At 42.9% G+C, this 27,011-nt stretch overlaps 1 protein-coding gene across 4 annotated transcripts in view; it reads right to left on the bottom strand.

The window, feature by feature from the left end:
* Nucleotides 1-5,114: 5,114 nt before the first annotated feature.
* Nucleotides 5,115-27,011, bottom strand: part of LOC146860205 (uncharacterized) — a 515,433-nt gene continuing 493,536 nt past the window's right edge. For all 4 annotated transcript variants that reach the window (XM_085644046.1, XM_085644048.1, XM_085644047.1 and 1 more), the window contains exons 11-12: nucleotides 10,798-10,910; nucleotides 5,115-10,148 (exon numbers count right to left, since the gene is read on the bottom strand). In XM_085644046.1, the coding sequence (XP_085500172.1) occupies nucleotides 10,076-10,148; nucleotides 10,798-10,910 (186 nt within the window). In that variant the 3' untranslated portion in view covers nucleotides 5,115-10,075. The remainder of the gene's footprint in view (nucleotides 10,149-10,797; nucleotides 10,911-27,011) is intronic.

The raw sequence follows: 27,011 nt of genomic DNA on the forward strand, positions 1-27,011 counted from the left end.
CATAAGACATCACAAATATACTTTGTTGGGCCTATAATATCCTACACGCAGACCTAGGGTCTATAAGGCACATTTTAAAACTGGAGACTTTTAGAGACGAGTCATGTCATCATACTTTTAATTAGAATTTAAGTATTGCACTAACTCAGTCTGGTTGCACTTTTGAAATCTATGACTTCACACTTGAAGCTTTATTTAAAGAGCCTGACCCCAAGAATAAGCTACAAGTCAGATGTAGACCATTGTTCACAGCTAAAACACTTTGTACACCTCTTAGATAGTCTACAATATAAAACCCTGCAACAATACATACATTTTTCATTAGAGCATAGGGTCTGGCGCACCATAATTTTAATGAGGCTGGGGATTTTTCCCTTAGAGTCCAAGACTTTTTAATGGGATAAATCGGAAAGTTCCACAGAAATTTGTGACTTATGTAACTGAGGACAGCAAGATTTCTTACATGACTTTAGTTTGTTCAAATTCAACTCCGGTAGAGACACGGCGCTGGCATATAAAGCCTATATATTATAGACATAATCTTTGCTCTGCAAAAAGTTTGAGTTTTCTAATTCACCGATTGATGAATTTGCTTGTTTTAACCTGTACACATTTAAAAAAAAGTTTTTTTAAAGTGTTTTAACATCCGAATAGTATAACTGTTTTACTACCTATTAATCATGTTTTTGTTGACCTCAGGCGGGGTCTATATCAAATTTTAAAAAAATCCATTGCTGGTGAGCGGTGCAGTTCTTTGGGGGTCAGCTGCTGTTCAGCAGGGCGGAGTGGCTACTTATTCAGGCTGGAGCAGATGTGCAGCCTTCGTAGGGTTTGTGTTGCCTATTTTGCACTGATTTGAGATCTGGGTTAAATTTGTTTTAAACGTAGCTGTTTTTATCTACCTTTGCACCCTTGTTGGCTTACTTTGGATGCCTTTATGCTCCCGACAGCCTTTGTTTTGATTGCAGATGAGCGGTGCAGTTCGTCGGGGGTCAGTTGCTGCTTAGCAGCACTGGTTGGTGGGCTGGTGAGGAAGGGCTACTTATTCAGGTTAGAGCATACACGCCCAGCGGGCGTTCCTAAGGCAAGCCCCCGTCCAAGCCGAAACGGTACCAAGACCCCTGGTCAAATGCTAATATACTCGGCAGAGAATGTGATGGAGCTGATAATGAAGGGAACTAAATAAGGGCTAGCTAATGAGGTGAGGGGGAAGGTTAAGAGTGGACGGTTTACTGATTTTTGGTGATGAGATCAGGTAACTATCTCGGGGAAAAGAAACAGAGAGGGGGAGTGGTCCAGCAGGATCAGGGCTTAACAAAGTACCACATTTAGGCACACACTATCCACAGTTTTAGCTACCGTGCTTTCAAAATTACATATATTTTGGATTCTGGGAGAAAGGGGAGTTGGGTGCCACTATAAGGTATTTTCATGGTATATTGGTGAGACTATGTTTAGTAGTGTATTTCCCCAGCATAAAATCATGTTTCCACTGGGGTGTCTATCCAAAATAACAAGGTCCATTTTTCACTCTGCAGGTTAATATACATTTTTGTGTTCATATTTAATAAAGAAACAGGAGAGTATGAGCTTCATTTTTTGGCAAAGGCTTATTTTTTTAAAATTTAGTAATTTAAAATTTTCACAAAATGCATCACTCTCTACACCACAGTCAAGAATTTATGACCCAGAGTAGCATAACGATTTATGCAGTAGTCGTAGTGTGCATGGCATGGGTCCTTCCTACTGGGAAACAGCCGATCATAATATTTTGGGCCATGTACGAGTTCTAATCATATGTTTTGAATACATGCAGCAATGTGAAGGATATTCCTGTCTGAAAGTTACACGTAGCTGTAATTTGTTGTTGTTCAGCTTATCTTTGAGAGATAGCATTTAGCCTGCTAAGCAAATACCTAGGCAAGTTTGGCATATGGCTTTTAGCTAATTTTGTGTCAGCCAGGTTTTTGATTTGAGCTTACCTAGGCACTTGAGGTGATGCCAGGGAATGTGAGGCATTGGTAGGGGCTGCATCTGGGTACTTGGGGCTGTGTCTGGGAATTTTGAGGTTTTAATTTGTCATTAATCCTGTTGTCTGGCATTTATAGCTGTGCAAGGAAATTTGAAAAAGTGCCTGGGCATCTGAGCAGTGTTTAGACATCCGAGGTTGTGTTTTGGCATGTATAGAAGTCTGCTGACGCACGTGGAGGATTTGGAGATAAGGATTGACATTTGCAGCTATGCATTGACATTGATGTCTCTCTGTTCTTGTGGTGGCAATCAAATGTTTGAGGTTACACTTAGGAATATGAAAACTATTTCTGATAGGGGATGGTGATGGTTGTTGCAAAACATGGCTACACTTCATGCAGGGAAAGCCAGCACTATAGTTACAAAACAGGCTTAACTGCTTGGTAATTTATTAAACTTGCACTTGTTTAACTTTAGTGTTGTAAATATTGAATTTTGTTTTAATAAATATTAAGGAAAAGTAATTTTTGGAAAGTTACATTTTCCTTGCCTGAAGTTCCTGGAGGCTAAATTGCATTGGCTATCTAGTTTCTCTCAGACAGTAATTAGCCCTAAATAGATGTGAAACCCCTCCCTGGAGTGAACAGTAGGTTGATTGGAATTGGCAGAGATGACTCCTCTGAATATGCAGATTGGGGGCTGTATGCATTTGGTTTGACACTAGAGTCAATTCCTGAATGACAGGTCTGCTGGGCTCACATATAACCCTTGGGGAACACTTGAAAAGGGAAAGAGCAGTATGCCAAGACAATTCTTGAGAATCCACTGTCAGGTTGCTGAAAGTCTCTGTTTGTGTCCTAACACACATTTGTCTGGGGGTAAAGTGGTTGCCTCAAACTGGATTCTAGTGTTAGATTCTAGTGTTAGATGTGGGAGGACACTAGTATTCCTAAAGTACACTCCCCACACAAACCCTCCGGCCCTTAGTGCCTAGGCTTAGGGTGGACAAAGACTTTTGCTATCTTGAAAATGCCCAAAGTTGGTAGGGTTGCCCCGGGAACCTTTACCCTATTGGTTAGGGTGTGCTCAGGAGCCAAATTGCACCCACTAACTAATGCCAGCCATAAATGTGGCATTTCCAGGCACACCTTTCAGAACACTTTCAGGACCTTCGGAAGATCAGAAGAGGACGGGACCAGTTGTCAGTGACTTGAGAGGAGCTCTGGAGGACTAGGCCTTCTCCCTCTTGTACCCAGGAAAAAGAAGTGGACTCTGAGGGTCATACTACCTCCTGTTCAAATTACATGGATACAACAAGCTACAGGTGTTGTATGACTTTACATCGTAAGCCTATATCATGCATAGGTCTTTAACAAGCATGCCTTTACCGCATATGGTAAGTATAATTAAGGTAAGTAAAACTTATATAAACTAGGAGTGGGCAAATAATTCTACTCCGTGGTTGGAGTTTTGCCCACTCCGCGCTACACTTGGAAGAGTTTTTTCTCGCATGCAGCTCGCCAACATTAAGTTGGCGAACACCAGCGAGAATCTCCTCTAAAGCTATTTTAGGGCCCTAGTCTGTCTTCCGGTGAGATTTCCCATTGTGGGCGGTCACGGCTGGCTGTAACCGTTCGTCTTGAGAAAGCTGCCGCCTCCCTTAGTAGAAAATCTAATTGAATGCCAGAGGAGAAGCAGCACCCTCTGGTGCACTGCAAGGTGCAATTTGCACTGATTTTACAGCGAGTAACAAGCTCCTGGTGCTAAAAATTAGTGTGAGCAGTGCAACGTGCAGAATTTCGCCTGCTTGTGGAGTTCCATGGAGTGAAACTCCAAGAGTTCCACCCACCCCTAATATTAACCTTAAAATTACCCTTACCACCCTTTTCCAGTACCCACGCCTAAACCCTAAAATTACCATTACCACCCCAAAAAAAACACTTAGCACCCTTTCTCACTACTCACTCCTAAACCCAAAAATAACTAGATATACTTACCTTAAATACATACCATGCATGGTAAAGGCATATGAGTAGTAAAGACACATGTGGTAAAGGCTGCATGGTAAAAGGTGCATGGCATTAAGTGGTAACGGCTGCATGGGAAAGGCATTGTATGGTAAAGGCTATTTCCTGCTATAGGAGGCTTTTCCTTAAAGTACCCACCTGACCAGTAGCAACTTGACTTAGACTGGACCCTTCTATCGGCTTCTGCCTGACACCCTGTGCGTCTCTTTGTGCCTCACTTGAAGTCGTGGGGTGCTATATAAGTGTACTCCTGTGGTAGAGTGGGTCTTAAATGAGTAAGTCAGTAGGTAAAATCTTTGACCAGGATGAAGCTTGTTTGTGTATTCGACCAGCTCTCCATCGCAGTCAGCCTCAAATTCCGCCTAGGTCCATGTCTAATGCAACCTTAGACTACCAATGGTGCTTTGCGCTTTTTGGCGCTATTATCAATCAAAACTTTGAAAATTCATATCTTGGGTTCCCCTTACTGGAGTTTTGCTGTTTTGGTGTTTATATCATTTTGTACTCTATTTTTCTAATTCGGTTTGGGATTGTTATTGTTTTGTATTTTGACTTTATCATGGTTTTGGTACCGAATACTTTATATATTGCCCTGAGTTAAGTATATCTGCTATCTGTCACAGCTACCAGGGGGATGAACTCAGTTAATTTAAAGACTTTGAGGGGTCACCCTGATAAGGGCTGTGATTATTCCTTGAGGTGGGTAGTCACCCACCCCAAATAATAACCCAATTTCTTACAGAAACCTGTCAAATAATCTAATGGAGAGACACTGTTGCAACTTTGTAAAGTATATCATAATTTTATTTAATACATTAAGCACATTTTCTTAGCTGATATGTGATTTAGCTGGTGCAAACCTCTCCTAAAGCTGTACATTAGCTGTCCCCTCGTCCTTCTTCCCACTATCCACTTCTTAGCTATCTGCACCTGGATGCACTTAATATAAATGTGGCCCTCTCAGCATATACACAGACAATGCCATGTCACATTCCAGACTAAATAAAGAATCCAGGTTTTCCTCTTTAGTGTGTGTGTGGTGCCTTTTTGCAGTTGTGATCTTTAATTTTCTCTCCATCACTCTCCCGTTCACTCAAGAAGACAGAGACCATGAAATTGCGGTAACTCATATTTATTGAATTCTTTATAGCCAAATAGAATTTATTCAGTACTTTATAAGGCAGTTTTGCATCACATATTTTTTTGGTTTCTAAAGGCTATCATCGTAAAGATTTTCTTTTAATACAAGCAACAGCATTTATTTGAATATACCCTTAGTTTGCTTAAATCATTTAATCTCTTATTTAAAATAATTACACAATGCACTTTAATTAAATATTAATATGTGGAATATTGGTACCTATGAGGGTCATAGTAAAGATGACACCCAAGAAGCATATTTATCATTATAACCAGTCTAAAACATCCCAGGACATTTTCCTCACAGGGATATAACAGTAAAGGCAGAAAGGTCAAGACAGCATGAGATACAAGGTAACATTTTGGTGCTACACTAATGCTCTTTTTCATGACTGTCTAGACGAAGGAAGCACCTTAAATATTAACTGCTGATACTTACTGAGATAAAGTGCCATTTCAATAATGTAAAGGAGCACATTCATGCTGCCTATTCCCCATTGCCACTGACCCTGGATGTGCTGACTCCCAGAGGTGCACGACAGCAGAGCTTTGGATGTCTTTCTTTGGGAGATCTACTTTATTCTTCTGCTATTTCTGTCTCTGTGTTGAGCCACAATGGAATATACTGGACGGTTGTTGCTAAAGTCTTCTACTAACGTCTGGCTGTGCACTAAGAAATGAATTAATCATGCTCCTGACTTTATTCCTCTGAGCTCACTACACAAAATAATGGCTCAGTGAGAAGGCAGCTATCTGAATAATGCGATTAAGAAAGCATACATCATCCCCTTTCACACAAGTTCATTCTCATTGAACTTCTCAGATACAAATCTCTAGCATCACTACAGTGTCTTTGCATTCTGGATGAGTAAAGGGGGAACATAGAGCCATCCTTTTGGTCTTGCACTTCCTTCAGAAATCGCCCTGGTAGGTTCTAATAAAAAAACTCCTTCACAGATTAAGATTAGGTTACAACAATGCTTCATCAAAAGGTAAGCAACTGTTCCAAAGAAGACACCCGGATCATCACACACTCGTTCAAATCATCAGGAGGTGATGCACCAAGTGGCTGAAACAAATTAAGGGGGGAACAGAGGTGAAACCATATATCCCAAGTTTATCTCAAGGCCTAACAACAACGAGAGTGTCTTATGGAACATACTCCACCAATGTAATTATCAGGAGAAGGCATGTCCTCACTATGTTCTACACCATATGATCTTAGCTGGAGAAGAAGGGGGTCTGCTAGAGAACTACACTAAATATAGCAAGCATCCAAGCAGGTCCTTGAGGAGGTAAAGAAGGGACATACTTCAAAGTTCGAAGGATGATAGGACCTATAATGAGTCCTTAAACTAAGGGCCCAGGCAATATGAACAAGTTGAGACTGCTAAACAGGCTTGCGTAAGATGGGCAGTTGAGGGAGAATGTCCACTCAGCAAAGCATTCCAATCATGGAACTCTAGAGTTCAGTGTCCGTGGTCAAGAAGGTTGGTCAATTGTCAATCTAAGTTCAATTGCATCTCCTAAAAGGAACAGAATCTGGTCCTTAGGAGGCACAAGCTTCCATTTCCATGAAAGTAGGAAAAAACAGATTCAGTCATGACAGCATCAAGCAAAGCTATGAAAGCACCACAAAATGTTCTTTTCATGTCAATGCTGATGATCAGAGCATTGTCGTTTAATGAACCGGCACCTATTGATAAAGAAAAGTAGAGTACTACGCAGAACTGAAAAACTAGAATGTTTCTTTGTCTTCTTAGCATAGCTTAACCTAGGTAAGGAAATTGCCTCAATGTTCTACATTTTGATATATGTGGACCTGCTGTAGGAGAATTAAAGGGACTGCTTACTACCTTTTGCAAAGCCTGAAAATGCCCCTTAATCCCTGTTTTAGACAGTAAGAAAATAGAGCTGGTGGTGGTGGTGATAAGTTGAGAAAAAAATCAATGCAACAACCACTATTGATAGTAAATGTATCTCAACACAACCGTTCTTGTAGTTTGTGGGCCTCCTTTGGCTCCTCATATTCCACTTAGCGACATTAGCAGGTCTAGAGGTCCAAAGCAGAAAAAAGTAAAGAAAACTAAGAGTTTTTTTGAAACCATAAACCTCAAAGTAAATATTTTATCATACCACAAGGTGCTTGATAGACGTAAATTATTAATTCTTTAACTATTACATAAAATGAGAAAGAAAGCACTTAGATCATTGCAAGTGGCCTGAACACAACCAACTGTGCCCTAAAACACCAGCATATAGCAAAGTGGCCTTGTAGCACACAAGCTCATTAAGACGTACATTTAAGACATACAGCTAGTGATGGTGTGTGTCAGGATTTCTTACAGTGCTTGTATGTTAAACAGAAAACCAACATCAGGTTCACTGAAAGGTCCAGTGTGATGTGCTGCTAATCATGATTCATAGCAGTGTAGCAATGTAATACTTTTGATTAATAGTGCGAGTTTGAGCATATATTTTATAAAGTATTCCTTTGGAGGAGTTACAGCCATTACAGATCTAAGGAAATTGGATCAAGTCATAAAATGTCTGACTGAACCCTGTTTTATGCCATGCTATCAAAAGAATAGTCCCCATTCAGTTGTAAAGCCAACAATGAAACACAACACATGGAAAATATTTGAAAGCAAAGTATATATATGCTGGGGGTAGAAAGTGTTGCTTCTACATCTATGCGGTATGTATATAACTTTATCACAAAGATGCCATCCCCTGCTGCCTTAGCCTTGTTAAACATTTTCCAGTCTTATGCTACATTTTAAATACATTTGATTTTGCAAAGCGATACATATTATTGATTATATTAGGTTGTACTCCCATTTTATGGATAGATGGACTACATGGTTTGAAAGAAAAAGTGCTATTGCGTTTGTTTTGATCCAATCTGAGCATGTACAGTCACACTGAAACAATGTAATCGTCACTAGTATGCTAAGAGGGCTACATGCGTGACACATACTGCAAAATATTAGCAGCTTGCAAAGCTATTAAATCACTAAGGTTAGAGGATGCTTTCCGTTCCGATGAATACGTCTGTTTGCGGAGTGTGGTGCTCCTATGAGCGAATAGGCGGTGGGGTGAAGCAGTGATGATGGGAATATCCAGATTATACATGGGGCAATGGCTGAGGGCACCACACTGGTACTGCCTTACAAGGGAGTTGGCTCTGTGCTTGATGTGAGCTTATTTCTGGGCAGTTCATTCAAAATATATTTGGTGTGGAGCATAACTGTGCCCTCCTAAGGAGAGGATGAAGCCAACAGAAAGTTGTGCTACTAATTCAGGAGTGCCCTGGTATGGCAATGGTTCCTCTAGGAGGAGGAATGGACAGTATTTGATGGAAGGTCTGTATTAGGTAACTCTAGAATGGGTCAAGCCTCTGGCAGGCAGGACTGGGCACTTTCTTGGCCCCTTGCTCTCTTTACATCTAAAATAAAACTAACAGAGCGCGGAACTCTCAGAACTCAGATTTTTCAGTCTCCTAGAAAGGTAGTAGGTGGGTGACAGGTCACATCACGCCTGTTGCGCTAGCAACTGCATTGTCTAGGGGGTGCGAGCAAGAACAGCAGAGGAGAAACATATCATAACTCCTCTGAGAGTGAGAAAGCGGCAGCATGTTGGGCCCATGAGGTTGTAGGGGGTCTACTTTCCTCACTGGCCTACATGACCAAATTGAGTTCCATTAATTTGTTCATGTGCTCACCAGGGCCCTCTGGAAATCACAGGAAGAGAGTAAGTGCCCCGCAAACTAGTGTGAATCTTAATTGTGAATCTCACTTAGGAGAGACAATTGGTCACTAGCGCTGAAATGAAGGTGATATCGCTCTGTTGAATGATCAGTTTATTCCCATTCCTAGGTATTTGGATGGAAATAGCCCATTCTGTATCGGGGAACTTCTATGTAACGAACTCAAGAGTCACACTCAAGGAATGGTGGGTGCATCTTTAGTCTCTTACTGAAATGGCTTTTTCGAGCTTGGGAACCAAAGGAAAGCAGGAACGAATAGATGTGCATTATGGAAACGTTTGAAGTACCCAGGGTGACCTTATGTGTCCGCCTTCACAAATGCTCAGCTGACTTGGTCATCAAAATTCAGGTGTCCACAGCTTCCTCCTGTACAGTCAGTGAATTCCATGCACACGTGTGTTCTATGGACATCACATACGAGGGTGGCTGTTACTGCACATGGTGAGAAGGAGCAACAACCTCGATGGCTGAGTTGTCAGTTTTTCACTCACCACCATGACAGAGTGTAGGACCCTGTGGTGTGGTTTGTAAATGTGCCACTAGAAACAAAGTGCACCGCTGATATTCTGGGTCCTATATGCCTGAAAGACTGCATGGATTGGATTAATGAAGCCATGCATAGTCTGCCATGGAATATGATAAAATGTGAAGATTTTAATGGGGGATGTTTTCCCATTATAACATTCAACAAAATAGTCTTTAACCACCGCAGCGACTACTGCTGGGTTGTGTTGTCAATTCCTTATTAGTGCCTTCAAGACAGAGGGAATCTCCGTTAGAGTTAATGCTGCTTCAATTCGCTCAGACTGCATCTATTCCGCCTCGCTGCTCTGTGATGTGTGAGGAGGATGACAAAGCGTCAGCTTGAAAAATAGCCCCTGCATGGGAGAGCAAACCCTAGTATGACTGACAGCCTCGTAACCTGTAGCAAATCATTATTAGCACCACTTTTAAACAAACACATTGTCAGAATGGAGATATCCATCACTATTCAGGGACCCTTATTGCCATCTCTATTAAACAACCCTTGCTAGATTAGAACCCTCATATTATAGTTGTGCTTTAAGCTCCTAGAGGCAGGCAATTGCTGCCGTTTAGGGACGGTTCACCCCAGCTGTTCTTTTTTTTTCTTTTCTTTTTCTTAAAACACATTTCGTGGTTGAATTCATCATTTCTTCTGCAGGTTGACACTTCTGCGGGATATTGTCTTGGAAGTATTTGCGTATTTCTGTTTGTCCTTCCTGCGAATGACAAAAACAAAATAAAATATAATTTAACTGTGTAATAATCCACTTCTCACTTCAAAGCGCAGCTTCTGGAAAGTCGGATAAGAAGGGCAGATTAGGATCTGCACTGAGCTTTGAAAGCAAATGTACAATTATAACTTTTTACCCGCAAACCTATGAACCCAGTTTTAGTAAAACTGCTTCAAGTGGCGAGAGGACAGTCACAAAGTATCTTTTCTTTGCCCCGCTACAACGGACTACACATTTGGCAACTCAGAAAAGCTTTGGTCTCTGCTTGTTTCCCAGGGCGACGAATCACAATTGCTTCGATGCAGCCGTGTGAGAAGCAGAGCGGTGTAGAAGCTGCACCTTAGCTTGTGAGGGTTGCGTCATCACAACCATCATTTGTAGCAGATTCTGGAATTTCCTGCAGTCAGCACTGTGTGGAGCAGAGTTTATCATAATTGGAGAATTGATTCATCTAACAAAGGGCTCATTACACCCCAGGAAAGGCCTGTGTGAATATACCACAAAGGGATAGAAATGGGAAGCCAATCCAAGGGAAGTGAAGACATAAAAGTAAAGCATTGAGACAGCAGGTAAAACAAAAACTTGCAGACCTGCTGCTGAAATAAAATGGTGCATTCTTTTTATTGGCACAGACCTGGACATTTTGATCTTGTTTCGACATCCTTGCCCTCCTTCCCAGTGACGCGCTTGGTTTCCTCTGGTCATCATACTCGCACAAGAAATGCATGGCTTCCCATTGGTGTATGGCTAGAGAAAAGAGCAAGAATATGCTGGTTAGTCCTAGGAATGGCACATGTAGGCATCTCTAGGTCAAAGAGGCACAAGAGGCATATTTTACAAAATGCCACGCTTCTTTTTCAAACAAAAAACACATACCATGCTACTTTTTCAGAATCCATAGAATATTTTCATCCGTTTAATAAAAGTGACAATGTGCTCTAGTGGTCCATCCATTCCATATTATAACCCCTAACAGCAGGTCTAGGAAGCAGTTGCGGGATCAGCTGATCTGGACGAAAGCCTTGTGACCTTTCTCAACTGCTGAACTGAGACCTGGACAATCTACGTTTTCTTTGGCAGACCTAAGAAACCTAAAGTGTTTTCCTACTTTTGTGTTTGAACTCTTCAAGCTTATTTCCAACATGTCCCATTCATGCATCTGTTCAGGTATGGGAGGGTTGAATTACCTTTTATTTTTCACTCCCAATCCAGCGTTTTTAAGCTTTGTCCCTCTATCATTCATTTCCTTCAGCTTAGCTCCAAGCATTTTGAAAGCTCTATCGTTTCTGGAAGTGGAACACTGTTTCTCAAACTATGGCACCAGTATGAACATTATTGATTTATATAAAACTTAGAAGAGAATTTACTCGACCTGATCATCCCCATGATGCACTTGAGGGCCTGGTTTCGAGTTTAGTGGTCCAGTACTCTACCACAAACATGACGGATATCCTGTCTGCCTTATTACAAATGCATTATATCCTAATGCACTTGCAATCAGGTGGACAGGATATCCGTCACATTTGAGAATGAGTAACCGGTCTGACGAACTTTAAATCAGGCACTTGGTTCTGTGCTAATAATTTGATGAGAGATTGTTCCAAACTACCTTATCTATATTTTGAGGTAGATTTTTGCTTTCTTTTGTTATTTCACAAACTCTTAAACTAGAGAGTTTCTTGTAGCTTCTATCCCTTAAAAACCTTGGGCTTCCCGTCTCTTGGGGGATTCTTTATCCTATTCAGAAGTTCATATTGATTTGTTGATTCTAAAAGTGAATCATATTCATTAAGTTATTGGGCAATGGTATTATTTTAGCCCCTAGGCATGACAGTTTTCATACAATTTCGGTATTCAGATAGTATCTTTGTACATTTTAGCCTATATTTGCGCAAGGGTTACCTCTACTAGACTGCAACCTAAGTTGGTTGTGCTACTTGAGTTTACGTTGATCAAGTATAAGGTGAATGTTACTTATCCAAAAAGCATCTGTTTGTGGCATATAGTGCTTTAGATTCACATGCTTAGCATAAGTCTGCACATAGTAATGGGCTTGGAAGTGTGGAAGTTGTTTTTCTTGGTAGAAGTTCTTCGAGTCACGAGTTACAGTGATTCCTCCTCCTGCTTCCATTGCGCATGGTCATCGACTCTATTGTTAGATTGTTTTCCGTTTGGCGGGTGAGGATGGAATGAAAGGATAGAATATGCTATAGAGATGACCATGTGGTGATTGTATGTTATTTATATATAAATACATAGAGCACAAGTCACCGGGGAAGAGGGAGGGCGCATGTGAATCTACAGCACTACATGCCACATACAGATGCTTACTGGGTAACATTCACTATTTGATGGCATGTGTGACTGCAGCTACACATGCTTAGCATAGACTAAAAAGCAATTCTCTCTGTAAGCGGTGATTAACTTGTGCTTGGTGCATTTGTTTGAAATAAAGTACGTTATACTGCTTGACCAACATTTGCTTGTTGTCCATAACATCTACACAATAATGTTTTGTAAATATATGTGGATAGTCCAGGTACCTGATTTACATATGTCGGCTATAGGAATATTCCCTAAAAATGCCATAGAAGCCCCTTTTTTGAGTGTGGAATGGGCTCTTGGTGGAATAGGTAGTGTTCTCTTGGCTTTAGCATAACATGTTTGGATACATTTAACTATCCAACGTGCAATATCTGATTTAGAAATTGCTTTACCCTTATTGTTTTGAAAATGACACAAACAGTTGTGTTTTACGGACAGGCTGTATTCTATCCATATAGAACATTAATGCTCTTTTGCCATCCAATATATGTAATTCTCTTTCAGCTACTGTTTCTGGTCGAGGGAAGAATACAGTTAACTCTATGGATTGTGCAATGTGAAAATGCGATATTACTTTAGTTAAGACTTTAGGGTTAGTTCTTAAAACCTCTTTGTCTCTATGTACTTAAAAGAATGGTTCTTCTAAAGTCAATGCTTGAATTTTTCCTACTGTTCCCAGTGAGGTAACTGCAATTTGAAAAGTGAGTTTCCATGACAGAAACTGCAATTGGCATGTACGCAATGGTTCAAACTGTGGGCCCATTAACCTTGTTAGCACAATATTTAAATTCTACACTAGTGAAGGTGGGGCTCGAGATGGAATAACCCTTAAGTCTTAGTAAAAAGGCTTTAATTACAGGAATTCTACCATGAGAAGTCTATTCTCTATTCTGAAGATATGCAGCTAGTGCTGTAAGATGTATTTTAATAGAGATGAAAGTCAAACCTGCATTTTGTAAATGAAGCATGTTGCCTATAATGTTTTGAGGTGATGCTTGTATAGGATTATTGTCTTTGAGTGACCGTAATAACCAGAACGTTTAAAAGTTTGCTGCATAGCATGCTCTTGTTGTGGGTCTTCTTGCGACTTTTAAGATATCTATACATTCTTTTGGTAAGTTTAGGTATCAGAATTCTAAGACTTCAGGAGCCAAATCGCAAGATTGGATTGGATACAGTATTGCTCCCTTGTTCTGCGTCAGAAGATTTTGTAGGTTTGGTAACATTTGATGTGGTTCTACCGACATCTCCAGCAGTGTTGTGTACCATGGTTGTCTGGCCTATGTTGGAGCAATTAGCATCAGTGTGAGGGATGTCTGTTTTAGTTTGCGAATGACAAATGGAAGCAGGACGAGAGGTGGAAAAGCATAAGCAAATATCCCTGACCCATTGATCATTAGTGCATTTTCCTTTTAATGTGGCGTTTTGAATCTGGAGGCGAAGTTTTGGCATTTAGCATGTTGTGGTCTTGAAAATAGATCAATGTCCAGTTGTCCTCATTGCTTGAAGATTGGCAAACTTTACGGCTAATCAACACTAGGTTAGGTTTAATTTATTTGCATAGTTACCAAAAACCATGGCTATACAAACAAATCATTTATTAAAATCATTAATACAAATAGTAATAAAATTACATTGCACGTTCATATCTGCTAAAAAAAAAGGGTCCTTTTCGAATTCCGAGTCTCGTGAAACGTTCCATTGATACTTCACTTAGAGGCTGCTACATAGTCTATTCCGCCGCTTCCTTACTCAGGCATTTTTTTTCCCACTTGCCTCAGAAACTTCACCAGACAATAGTTCAACTGTGGATCTCTGGGTGCAAACAGGGCCAATACTGCTCGTCTCCTAGTGCGTATCCCTCACTGGTTAAAATGAGGTTTTAATAGTTTTTTCCTGTCTTCCAAGAGTTCTTTACATGAGCATAGGAGATGCAGCAGATCTTCTTGAGCTGTGCCACATAAGCGGTAGTTGGAGCCTGCTTTCTCCCTGAGCCAGTGAGGGAGGGTAAAAGTCCTAATCAATACTTCAAAAACTTCCAGATGAAAATAATTCTGAGCAGCCGGGGCTATGTAAGTAAACTGCATAAATACCGAGGCACAAAAAAAGAAGTCCAAATCTGTGCAACTGGCTTTAGCCCCCCAAGAATGCGAGAAGGAAGTCCATAAGGCGGTCTCTATTATCAAACAAAATTTTCATAACATCCGAAACAGGCAGCCGACACGTGTTTCATCCAAAAGGACTTTCTCAAGGCTGTAGCGAAGAGAGTCGGTTGTATCCGCTCCCGCTACTTCCGAGTGAAATAACCTATGTAAGTACTTAGAGTAATCCAACCATGAGCCCTTTTGGAGAGAGAAGCATTGTCCTCGATCCATGACAGATGCTTGACAGTTTTCCATAACAGTTTTTTAAAAGTGGTGTTATTGGACGATGTGTCCCAAAGCTGCTTTAGCCTCGTGTTGATTAGGTTGTTGTGGAGATACTTTGAAGCTGGTAATGCTGCGTGTAGTTGTAACTCTTTCCACAGATATTGATTAAGAGTTCCTGATGCGGCTTTCCTGATTAGATCCAAGGTAATGATATATGCGCCCTGTCTTGCCAGGGTCTGTTTCTGTATACCGAATTCTAGCCTGATCTGTGCAGGTGAGGTGTATTTGGGCAGGCCGAAAATAATCCTATCAATTGTTGTAATCGTGTTGTCTAGTACTTTCAAATCCATACCCCTCTGTGCTTCACAGCCGTACGCAATTGTTGGGATGAGTTTGGCACGTATCACCTTAACCCAAGGGTCTTCAAACTGTGGGGCGCGACCCCCAGGGGGGCCGTGGAGTGATACAAAGGGGGTCGCGCCTTCCCAGTCACACTTCTGCCCAGGCCCAAGGGCTTCAGCCCCCCCCCACACTTCCCCCGTACTGTGTCTCAGCCCGGGCTGCTGCAGTGAAACTTGAGCTGCGTGGGGCTTAGCTGGTCAGTGTCTAGATTCCTATCTCCGGCACCCCCGTGTTTTTTCACAGGTCTTTAAAGACCATTTGCATTTTAACATGCCTTTGTAAACTGCTTACAGAGGCTTAGGTTTTTTTGCTGGTTCCAGTACCCCCTGGGTCCCCACTGTGCCTATTCCTTACATTTGGATTTTACATTCACTGCCGTAGTGTGAGAATGCATTTCATGGAAAGGAATACAAAGTTGGCTTCCTGGGGGCGCCGTGAGTGAAAGTTTATTGTGCTTTTGAAGCACCTGCTGCAGCGTTTCTTTCCCCGGCAATTACCAGGCCTCACATAAATGTCAAGATAACGTGTGATTAATTATCTTCCTGGAGAGAGATCAGAATGTTGTATAGTTGAGGTTTTGACTTAGGTGATGTTAGTGCAGAGGGTTAATATGCCTGCTGCAAAGAACGTGTACCAAGTAGATTACAGAGTGCGTATGATGTGAAGAGATCAGCAGGTTACTGCTTTCAAAAGAGACATCCTTTTGTTACTTGCAATTTATAACTTAAAGTCCTAATAGAGAATAGTGAGCTATTAACTTTCATCCTAGGACAGCATGCACACTACAAAGAATACATTATTAGACCATTGATTAATGTTGCAAAAAGGGTTAATTTGGCTAGAAATCAATTCTTATTATTAAAGGAAACTCCCAACTATGCTGTTTCTTTTTCGACTCTGAGTTTGTGCTTCTCCACACCAAGCACTCTTGAACTATACTGCCTACCAGTATGGATGACATGTGACTCTTATACTTTTAGTCCTTTGGCTTATGTAACATTTCCTGCCAGGTGAGCTTCTAATGTGGCAGCACGTATTGCTGCAGAGTGGAAGGCCCTTCACAAAGGTTGACTTGAAATCTTTCTGATGATAATTGCTGTATTTTAGTTATAAATGGGTACTGATTGGGTAAAATCTTTCCTCAGCGTTACTGTGTGTAACAAATATCAAAATAATGAAGCAATGCTATCCCAAAATACGCGGCATCACAACCTTATTTACATTTTCATCCCACGCAATTTAGTCAACAGGTTTAGACATTTTTGTCAAGAGGGGGTCCTTACGCCTCAAAATGTTGACAGGGGGGTCTCGGCATCCAAAAGTTTGAAGACCTCTGCCTTAACCAATGGCTTTATCAACAGGCCGCTCAGTTTGGAATTAACGTCCTTTAACACTACTGCCAAGGCAAGGCCTTTAAGTTGGATGCAATTTTTCTGAGCAGTAAACTGGCCCCCTTTGTCGACAACCACGCCTAGATATTTATATTCCGATGTTGATTCAATATGTGTTGCCCCAGAACCAGGTTGGGGGTTTCTTTAGGTTTTTCTTGATCGTCATAGTTCTTGTTTTTTCCAGATTGATAATTAGGCCATTTGCTTCGGAATATTTCTGCGTGGTGGTAAGATGTTGTAGACCTACCTGTGTATGACAGATCAAGACTATGTCGTCCGTATAGAGGAGGCCTGGTAATACTTGGCCACCTAACCTTGGTGCATGTGAGTTGCATGCATTTAGTGCCGGAACAAGATCTGCTAAAAACAGATTAAACGGGGTCGGAGCTAACACACATCCTTGTTTGAGCCCCTTCTCAGTCGGTGTACACCTTGACAGGAAGGATCCATCTCCCAGTTTTATCTGGACCCATGTATCTGAATGCAGATTTATTTTCAGGTTTAACAACGTCTGTGGTATACCCGAGCTTGCCAACTTAACCCAAAGATTGTTACGATTTACATTTTCGAAAGCGGCTCTGTAGTCAATGAAACATAGGTGTAAAGACATTTTTATTGACTAAGCCTTGTCGATTAACATCGCCATTGTTAAAATATTTGTGGTTGTTCCAACAGATTTTGAGAACCCTGTCTGGTTTAGGGGAATATGTGATTTCTCGTCGGCCCAAGCCTGAAGCTCTTCTAATAGGGTTCCCGCAAAAAAATTCCCTTGTTATCCTGAAGAGCCACTAATCGATAGTTTTTTGCCAAGGATTCACCTCCTGACTTAAAGATTGGGGAGATTATCGAGACTCTCCAGGAACGTGGAAGTATGCCCGAAAGCCTTATTTCGCTAAAGAGTGGAACGAGGGCCTTGGCCCAGAGGTCTACAACCTGTTTATATAGAACTGGTGGTATTCCATTGGGGCCCCCTCTCTCCTTCCCTTTTCTATATGCCGCTTGAGTGACCTGATTTTATTTCTTGAGGGTAGATCTACTGGCAGGTTCCCCCACAATATTACTGGTACTGATGTTTTGCCTTCCGCCCGATAAGTCTCCTGAGGCTCTCCTTCGGGGGGGAAGTGTGGTGTCTTCTTCTACAGCCTGGGATTTAATTTCCTGATGGAAGTGGGCCCTAAGGTAACTTGCCCAATCTTCCTCCAAGATATTTGAATGAAATTCCCTCATGTGAGGGACGGATGAAGCGGTTGATTGTTCCCCAGACTCTTGCACTATCGTTTTTTTTTACGTGCAATTTCGCCCAGATTTCATCCTCTGTGAATCTATGAGCTTCCCATTTCTGTCTCCTTAACTCTATCGTTTGCTCTCGTAGCAGTGCCTAATTCAATTTGTCACTGGGATTATGTCAAAGAAGTCTCATTGCACGATAGATTGAGTTTTTAATAAGTTTGATTCCTTTTTTATGTGATTTTGATATATGCAGCATGCTACTATAACTCTGTGGTGCCCTTGATTTATTTGTGACAGCATAGGTTGCCATTGTTGTACTGAAGTTCTCCCATTTCTCAGTTACGTTCGGTCCGACCCGTGACTCAAAGTGAAATGTTGCGTTTTCCAACATGCACCCCTCTTCTGCTTGTGCAAATTTGTAAAATTTGAACCTTGAGGGGTCTGAGTCATATCAAATATGGGCTTGTTTGTTTGAATTGTAAGTTCTTCAGGGCAATGATCGCTGTCAACCTTATCGTCCAGTCGAAATGAAGTAATTTGGTGAAATAGAGATAAGGAGACAAAAGTGTAGTCTAATATAGAGTTTACTGTTGATGAGTAATGAGAGACTGCAGTAGGGTTGTCGCCGGCGGATCTACAATTGATTGCTCTAAGATTGAAATGGTCGAGCTCCTCCAGTAAGAGCTTGCCAGTTTTAGTTTGGTATCCCAGTGGGATTTTACCTTGAGAGGGAATATTCCAAATTGAGTTTTGAATAAGTACTTCATCCCCTGTAAAGGTGCCCATTAAATTGAGATTTAAATCCCCAATGAGAATGATGTCTGTTGCTGCCTCTTCGCTTATACATGCCTCCAAGAACTCGCGCAGTATCTTTGCCGCCTTAATTTTCCTTTAGAGTGGAGATAAGCATTTATTAATATGATATTAGTACTCTTTTACCCTGATGTTTCCGATGGGGTTAGTAAATTTACTGCCATGGTTGCTGGAGATGTTGGCCCGACTGCGCGGGCTATTGTTGCACTTATATTTGAGACAGAAGTGGCGAGGCCTCCCTGGAGATGTCCAAACTTTGCCACCTTCAGTGCTGAGTTGAAAAAGCGCAAATAGCCTTGAAGATGTGGAGGGTCTGTCAACCAAGTTTCCTGTAGTACTATGATGTCAAATTGCTTTTGATAGATGATAAAATCTGGATCCGACATTTTGCTGGCCAATCCATTTATGTTCCATGAACATAATCTGGTCCCTAGATTCATAGTTCCCTAGTCCCATGTACCTCAATCAGCGGAAAGACGCCATGGCATTCAAGTGCTTAACAAATCAAATCAAACATAACCGTAGTGAGCTAGTGGTATTGATTGTCGGTGATTTTTCGCAGTAATGTCAATTTTTTGGATTATTCATTGTCCTTGAAATCCTGGTCAGGTTGGCTTACCATAATGGCATTGCGGGTTCCACCCTGCTTCTGCTATTGTCTTGAGGATGTTCTTTATCAATGAAAGAAGAAGACCCTGTTGTTCCTCTGAACACCGATGTAACAATTCTTTTAGGATCTACTTGTACATCATTAATGTGTTCTGGGAATAATAGGGCAGGGTAGCCAAGCTTGGTATATATAGTGATGCTTATCCCCATATTCCTGAAGATACAATTTTCTGAAAGTATATTTTGACAAAAGGATGCCGTGCTCCATGTTGCCTTAGTGTCCTCACCGTCCATCTTTACATCTGATAAATTCTATGGAGACAAAATCGGAAGTCGTTACATCCCTCAACGATGCTATGTGTGACAGCAGACTTAGTATATTCCCTTGATTCAAAATATTGTGAGCACTTTTAGATGTGTATTCAGGTGTGGCCATGAGGATGTATACTTCCCTACCATGATTCTCATTTGGAATATAACTGCATTTTTCTGAGCACTCTGAAAGGATCTCGTATCCAGGTGCAACCAATAAATCTAGGGGCGCTTTGACTACCATTCTTCCATCTCCATTTTGATCAATTTGATTAGACTTGATTCTGAGCGTTTTGCCCGTAATTCCCGAACACCATGGTTCCAAGCTGTTCTGATATTGTTTCTTAGGGGCAGTACTTTTGGCCTCCCTTGCATGCTTGGTTGTGTGAACAAGGCTATTGGAGTTTTATTTACACTTGTGAAGTAAATTTCGCTCACACTGATGCAGTTTGACTCACTGAAGTCAGAGTGAAAAAAGTTTATGTTATTCTTCCTTGTCGTAGTTGCCTGGCATGCCTTTTCTTGTCGATAGTTAGCGATTGTTGTTGATAACTTATTAGATTGCTGGTGCTTTGAGTTTATTTCAGCCAAAGGACTTTTACTCTTGTTTCCTACTGCGCCTTCCTCTATTCAGACGGACGTCACAGCTAGAATTGAAGGATTTTATATTTTCCTTCACATCTTTTTCAAGAGGCCTCAACATGTCTGCACAGTGCATTTCTCTAATATGGTTTTGGTCGAAACCCTTTCCAACGTCTAAAATGTAATCCTGACTCCCTTCTGTTCTAGTTATAATTTCCGAGATTGTCTGACTGTGAGCTATTATTGGCTTAAAAAGGTACAAAAACCCTAACTGATTTTTAATTTAGACCTTTCCGTATTTGGGCTCGTCTTTGCTTTGCATTTGTTTTGTTATCCGGTTGCTGGATCATAAAATGACTTGCAGATTGGTTAATTGTTGATTATTTTTCCCGGCTCTCCTTTATTGAATTTTGTTCTGGTGAGATTACGTTGAGATCAGATTCTTCTTCCTGCGATGTAGCCTGATTGCTAACCTGATATGTTGCCCTGATATCTTGTATCACTGTATTATCCTGAGTTACTGTGATTGATTTGTCATCTTAAGCCAGCCCGTATCGGCGTTGAGGTATTTATTTTACGTTGTATGCACAGATTGCTCAACATGGTTGGGAGAGAGGCTAGTTAATCGACATCGGTGCCATATCCATAGCTTGGATCATTGGCTTGCGTATGTTCCTGTGCCTTTTGGAGAGAGGTATTTAAAGCTCCCAGCTTCCTGTTGATAGCTACCATGAAAACTGCTAGGGTATTTAGCAAGGTTAGTTAGGTGTCCATTTTATCTGATTGATATTGAAGTGCCTCCACCAAGAGTTGTACTGTTTTTTATCAGACTTGTCCAGGCACTTCCGGAATCTGTTTGTCCCTCCTCCTTAGTGGGACTGCCTGGTCTTATGTTAGTGGATATTTTCTCTTCTTCCAGTTGCCCTCATGCATTCTGCTTTTTTGGGGAGGCGTGCTTGTCTTTAGATGGAGAATCCTGTGTATAAGTTGCCAACAGGTCCTCCCATTCTTCTGTGCCAACAGAAAGCTGGTCTTGTTCATTGAGCTCATGTCTTCGTGTCCTCGCTAGTTCGGCTAGTAGAGGTGGCGTTCAGTGTTCTATTTAGGAGCTGTTTGTCGGTGGTACAGGTTTAGACTTTGGTACTTTAGAGGAGGCCCAGTTCAGTTTATGCGTTAATTCATGCATGCCTGGACTGTCCAGCTTTGATATAGATAGCACTTCAGTTGTGGTATAATTTCCCTCATTATTTCTCCTGTGCGTCGTGTTACCAGAAGTGAGCAGCTCTGTTTCATTGCCTCCGGGCCGCTTGGGGGTGGGCCTCCTTTATTGCTTTAGACCCTACTTTCCAATTCCCATTACTTCCGCCACGACCATTCCAACCTTTCCGGACGGTATCTGGGGATTCAGAAGTGTGGTTTGGTCTGTGGGCTCAATCCTGTGGTGCCTGTCTGGGATTTTTCTATCCTAATTTGCTCTGCCCCAATACCTGGATTTTACTCCTTATTGCAGCTATCATTACCACTGTCTTTACCACTATCATGTGATCGATGTGTTTGAAATGGTTGAAGGGGTGATTGGAGACCCTGAACTGCAGTGGTACTTGAAAGGAGAGTGTCTCCTGCATATAAAACAAAACCTGAATTTAGTGCAAATTTTTGGCTGAAAGAGGAACGGACAATGCATCAAAGCATTTGTCTCTCCCCTTCCCAATTCAACGCCTCTTGTATCGGCTGTATCGTTGCCCAATACTATTAGGGAGCTGTTTAACTGTGGTTCCACAATATTGTTCAACTGCAATTCGTCCGTAGGGTCCTTTTTTAAGCCCCCCTCGTACACGGCCTGATCTCATAGTGTGCCTTGACAGTCTGTTATAGGAGGGCTTGATGTTTTTTTTGCAACTGAAACCTTTGTAGGTACTAGAGGACACACTCTTCAGCAGGTTTAAGCAGCCGCCAGTTGTTCATCAGTACGCTTGAGTACGTGATCTTTGCCGTATCCAGCTTCTAGGTGGCTGGTGGCATAACCAGTGACCTGGGTAACTGACCTTTAGAAAAAACCTGACACTGGGTCTGGTACATGCACTGATCGCCGACGAAAGGTGGACGGTTGAATGGGTGGCACTCAGCAAACTGCTCAACAATCTAGGGGGTCCCTTATTGGTAAGTCATTTCCCTTGTTGCTGTATCAGAGTGAATTTGAGGATATTTGAGCCTTTAGGGTCACTTAAAATGATGTAGACCACCTTGTGCGGCTGCAGGGGTTACCAGCAGTATAAAACTCTATTATAATGGGGCAGGAGGCAATAGGCAGGCAGTGGGATGCAGGAGGCGGGTGGCAGGAGAGGTAGGTACAAGTGTAGGTGTGGCTGGAGCTGTGATCAGAGCTGAGATCAGGACCTGTGACTGAGAAGATTGAAAATATATGGAGCATGGAGCTCCCCCTTCTAATCCCAGCACAGCATACCACAGTGCAGCGCAGCACAAACCAACCCCATTACCCCTGCACAACCCCACTTCCCCGCTCCTCTGCTCCTCCTAATGCCATACAGTGCACACTGCACTACACTGTACCACTGCCTAATAACTCCCCTTGGTTCTCCCCTGAACTGCGCACCTTAAAACAGTGTTGTAAGGTTATGGAAAGACTTCTTACCCACCAAAAAGCTGGAATATAGGGCAGCTATTAGTGTCTATAAAGCAGCAATAAAAAAAGCCCAGGCCTCTTATTACGAGGGTAAGATTTTGTCAGCCGCCAACTCCCCAAGAGAAACCTTCATTATTATTAAAAAAAAATACTTGAAGCCCCCACCCCACGAGTAGCACCTGACACTTCTGGTCTACGTTGCAATAAACAGGCAGAATATTTCACCACTAAGGTTCAGAATATTCTTGAATCCCGGCCGCAAAAGGATGAGAATGGGGATACCTCCTACAAGCAGTTGGATCCCCACCCACATCCTTCCGAACACACACTAGAGGTACCCCCCCTATCCCAGGAATCACTCCTCACCTTGCGAAGAGCGGATCACCCAATGACACCGCACCGCTTAACATCCTGAAACAGGCAGTACGATAATAGCCCCTACCATCACAGACCTGAATAATGCCTCCTTGTCCACAGGAATAGTCCCTACCAACTGGAAAGGGGCCATGGTGAAAGCCCTACTTAAGAAACCTAACCTGGATCCGGCAGACATGGGCAACTACCGCCCTAGCTCCCTTCTGCCAGGAATAGGTAAGATCGCAGAGAAATATGTCAATCAAACCCTCTCCTGCTTCCTTGTAACGTACAACCTGCCTCACTCCTCTCAAACAGGATTCCGACTGCTACAGAGAACTGAAACAGCCCTGTTAGCAGTGGTGGAGGACAGTAGAAAAATCTTAGATTTAGGAGAATCGTCTGCCATTATACTCCTTGACCTGAGCGCAGCGTTCGACACGGTGAACCATGGGATCCTGGCTCACCGTCTCAGGAATATAGGAATAACAGGCACGGTGCTACAATGGCTGTGCTCCTTTCTGGAAGGAAGATCTTTTCAGGTATTCGAAGAGAACATCGCGTCTCAACCTACCTCTTTTCCGAACGGAGTCCCTCAGGGCTCATCGCTTAGCCCGACTCTTTTTAATGTGTATATGGCCCCTCTGGCAGCTATCGTAGCCCCCTCTGGGATCCGCATGGTGACCTATGCCGGAGATTCGCAATTGGTGGTAGCGTTATGCAGATCAAAAAACGAATGGCCTCTATTCTTGTCTTGAGGACACCTCAAACTGGATCGATGCGTCTCATTTCAAGCTTAATGGTGGGAAAATTGAGCTCATGATATTGGGCAACCCCCTTAGCTTAAAATCCAGTTCCATGTGGCCAGCCTGTATGGGTCCTCACCGTTCCCTAAGTCAGAAATCAAGAGCCTGGGCATCAGGTTCTGAACTTTAGGGTGCAGACCAGGAAGATGGCAGCCATTTGCTATGGCCTGCTTAGAATGGCCCACAAAGTCCTCCCCCTCCTCCACTTCCAAGCTAAAAAAGTACTGGTCCAATCACTTATACTTTCCAGACTGGACTATTGTAATGCCCTATACCTGGGTGCCCCCACTACAGTAGTTTCCAAACTACAGTCTGTTCAAAACAGCGCAGCCAGACTTTTGACTGGAGCTTCCAATAGACAATCTGCGAAACCGGTACTCTGCTCCCTTCATTGGCTCCCAATGCAGGAATGTACTAGATTCAAAAACCTCTGCCTAGTGCAGAAATCCATGCAGGGGAACGGGCCTCCTATCAACTCGGCCATGATCCGTCCATACAAGGCTAATAGGAAACTTCGGTCAGATGATTTGCATCTGGCTGAGATCCCTAGGATGAAGAAGGCCAGAAGTGGTGGATGGCTCTTCTCTTATAACGCTGCCATACTTTGGAACTCCCTGCAACTACACCTTCGCATGGTTCCCAATCATCTTGCCTTTCATAAACAACTGAAGACCTTTCTCGTACCTTAGTTCTTTCTGTCTCCCCCTTGTCAGTCCTAGCGCTGGGATGCTCCCAGGTAGCCATGCGCTTTATAAATGTTTTTTCATTTCATTTTTGTCATTTCACTGTTCCCTGTTACTGTTGCTGTTGCTGCGGTCACCCCCAAGCTGCTCCAGTTGCTCCTAACTTGCTCTTGTATGCTCCGGTTGTTGAGAGGAAAGCCGGACGAGCAGGGCACTCTGGGCGTAGACAACAAGCTACACCTAACCTGGTTGGGCCGCTTCCGTGGTACTGGTACGGTACGTCATCAGGTACGGGCCCGCACTCAGCAGCCGTCTGCTGATGACTGCTGCGCTTGTCACCCCCTCTAAGCCACAAAGCCTTGCTGGCCTACTTACTGCTTGCTTTGAGGCTTGTTGGGGCTTCCTAGTCTATTTGCGGCCCTTCCCACAGCTGTGGCAATGGCCGGCGGCAGGCAGCAGCAGCTGGGACACCAGGACCCTCGACCGGGCTTCCAGGGGGGGGGGATTTGTAACTCCCCCGCAGTGGCAGTGAAGAATACACGCCGAACAGCCCGGGATCAGCAGGCAGTGTGAGTCCACAGAATCTGCAGCAGCTGTGCGCCCTAGGCTCAACACCAGATCATCCAAATGACCCTCCGCTTGAGACCATTGTTGTGCCAGGCATTGTTGTAGAGGACACATACTTAGATTGGCATGAGGTACCTTGGCTATGCATTAGGCCATAATTCCTAGGAGACGCATATCTGTTCTCAAAGATATTTGTTTATGAGGCTGAAATAGTGTCACCAGATTTGTGAAAGTCTGAATCTGGCTGCATTTGGGTAAGCGACTAATGTCTGACAATTTAGAATTGCTCCCAAATAAGGCTGTACTTGCAGTGGTTGTAGGTGTGATTTTAGTGCATTTACTGTGAAATCTAGTTCGTGTGGTAAGCTGATTGTTGTCTGAGTGCTTTGCAAACATGTGTTATTTGTTTTTGATAAGACAATCATCTAGATATGTGTTGGACGTGGCCCTTTTTGGCTAAAGTTTCCTAAACTTAGATGCTTTGGGCACTTTGCCACTGCTGATCAGTGTATAAGTGCAAGTGCTCCCTGTGTAAAGTGTAATGGTAATTAGATGCCCATGATTGGTATGGTTGCCTTACTAGCAAAGTCCCTAGTAAAGTGAACTATGTGTGCCAGGGCTAGTAATACACATGCTACCAGTGGACCTGCAGCACTAATTATGCCACCCACACAAGTAGCCTTAAAGAGAGAACTCAGGCCTGCCACTGCAAAGCCTGCTCGCAGTTTGTTAAACTGCCATGTTGTCCTAACAAGTGCACCCACTTGCCAGGCCTTACCCTTCCCTTTCTATGCACATCAGACACCCCTATGGTAGGTCCAAGGTACCCCCCTGGGCAGGTTGCAGTGTATGTGAAAGGTAGGACACATACTGAGTTGTGTACCGTGTTCTAATATTGAAATACTCTCATATCGTTTATCACTGTTGAAAGGCCATCTTGCCCATAGGACTGAATGGGGAAGACTGTGTAATATGTTTCCAGCTTATCTTCCCAAAGGCTTAAGATTGAGAGGTGGAGAGGTGAAGTTTAGTGTGCCTAAACTCACAATTCAATTACACATCTTTTTGTGAAGGTAGCTATTGCGTTGTGTGTTTAGAAACCACTCTTTTAGAAGTGGCTGGTTTTGTGTTCTAACATTTCTGTGTGTCTCTGCCTGGTTGTCGATTGACTGTCTGGATTTGAAAGCGATAGGATCTGGGGAATGTCTTGACCCAGAGGAGGAGGTGAGACAGCAGCAGGCTGACCTGCATCTGGAGTGTAGGGGGGAGGAGTCGCTGCCTCCGGAGGTGAAGAGGCCTGGGCTGCTGCCATAAAACAATGGCTCCATCTTCTGCTGAGTGACTGAGGATCCAGTCCCCCACTATCAAAGGAAGAAAGTGTCACTGGCAGGGAGACTCCCAGAACTGATTTGAGCACAAAGACTTCAAAGGCTTTGAGGGGTATAGGTATTAGAGCCCCATATGTTTGGGTTGCTGTTCGTCTGGCTGGGCAGAATTGCTGCTGCTGGGCCCCAAGAGGAGACCGCCACGAGGGCCTGCTTCCCTGTTGGTGGGCCCTGTGTGCTGGCCTGCCTGGACCCAGCTGTGCCCCTGGACTTTGGACTATAGCGCCTGGTGAGCGCTTTACTTCTATTCTGAAGAGCGCTGGCTTTTTGCTGCTGGGAGGAGCTGGCGTCTGGTAGGGCGCTGCAGAGGTGCCTGCCGAGGGAATCCCGAGCGTAGGGATCCCACCCTGCGCGGCTGACCCAGCGGGAGCCTACC

This window comes from Triturus cristatus, chromosome 3_1 (assembly GCF_964204655.1).
Source record: "Triturus cristatus chromosome 3_1, aTriCri1.1, whole genome shotgun sequence".
NCBI classification, from domain to species: Eukaryota; Metazoa; Chordata; class Amphibia; order Caudata; family Salamandridae; genus Triturus; species Triturus cristatus.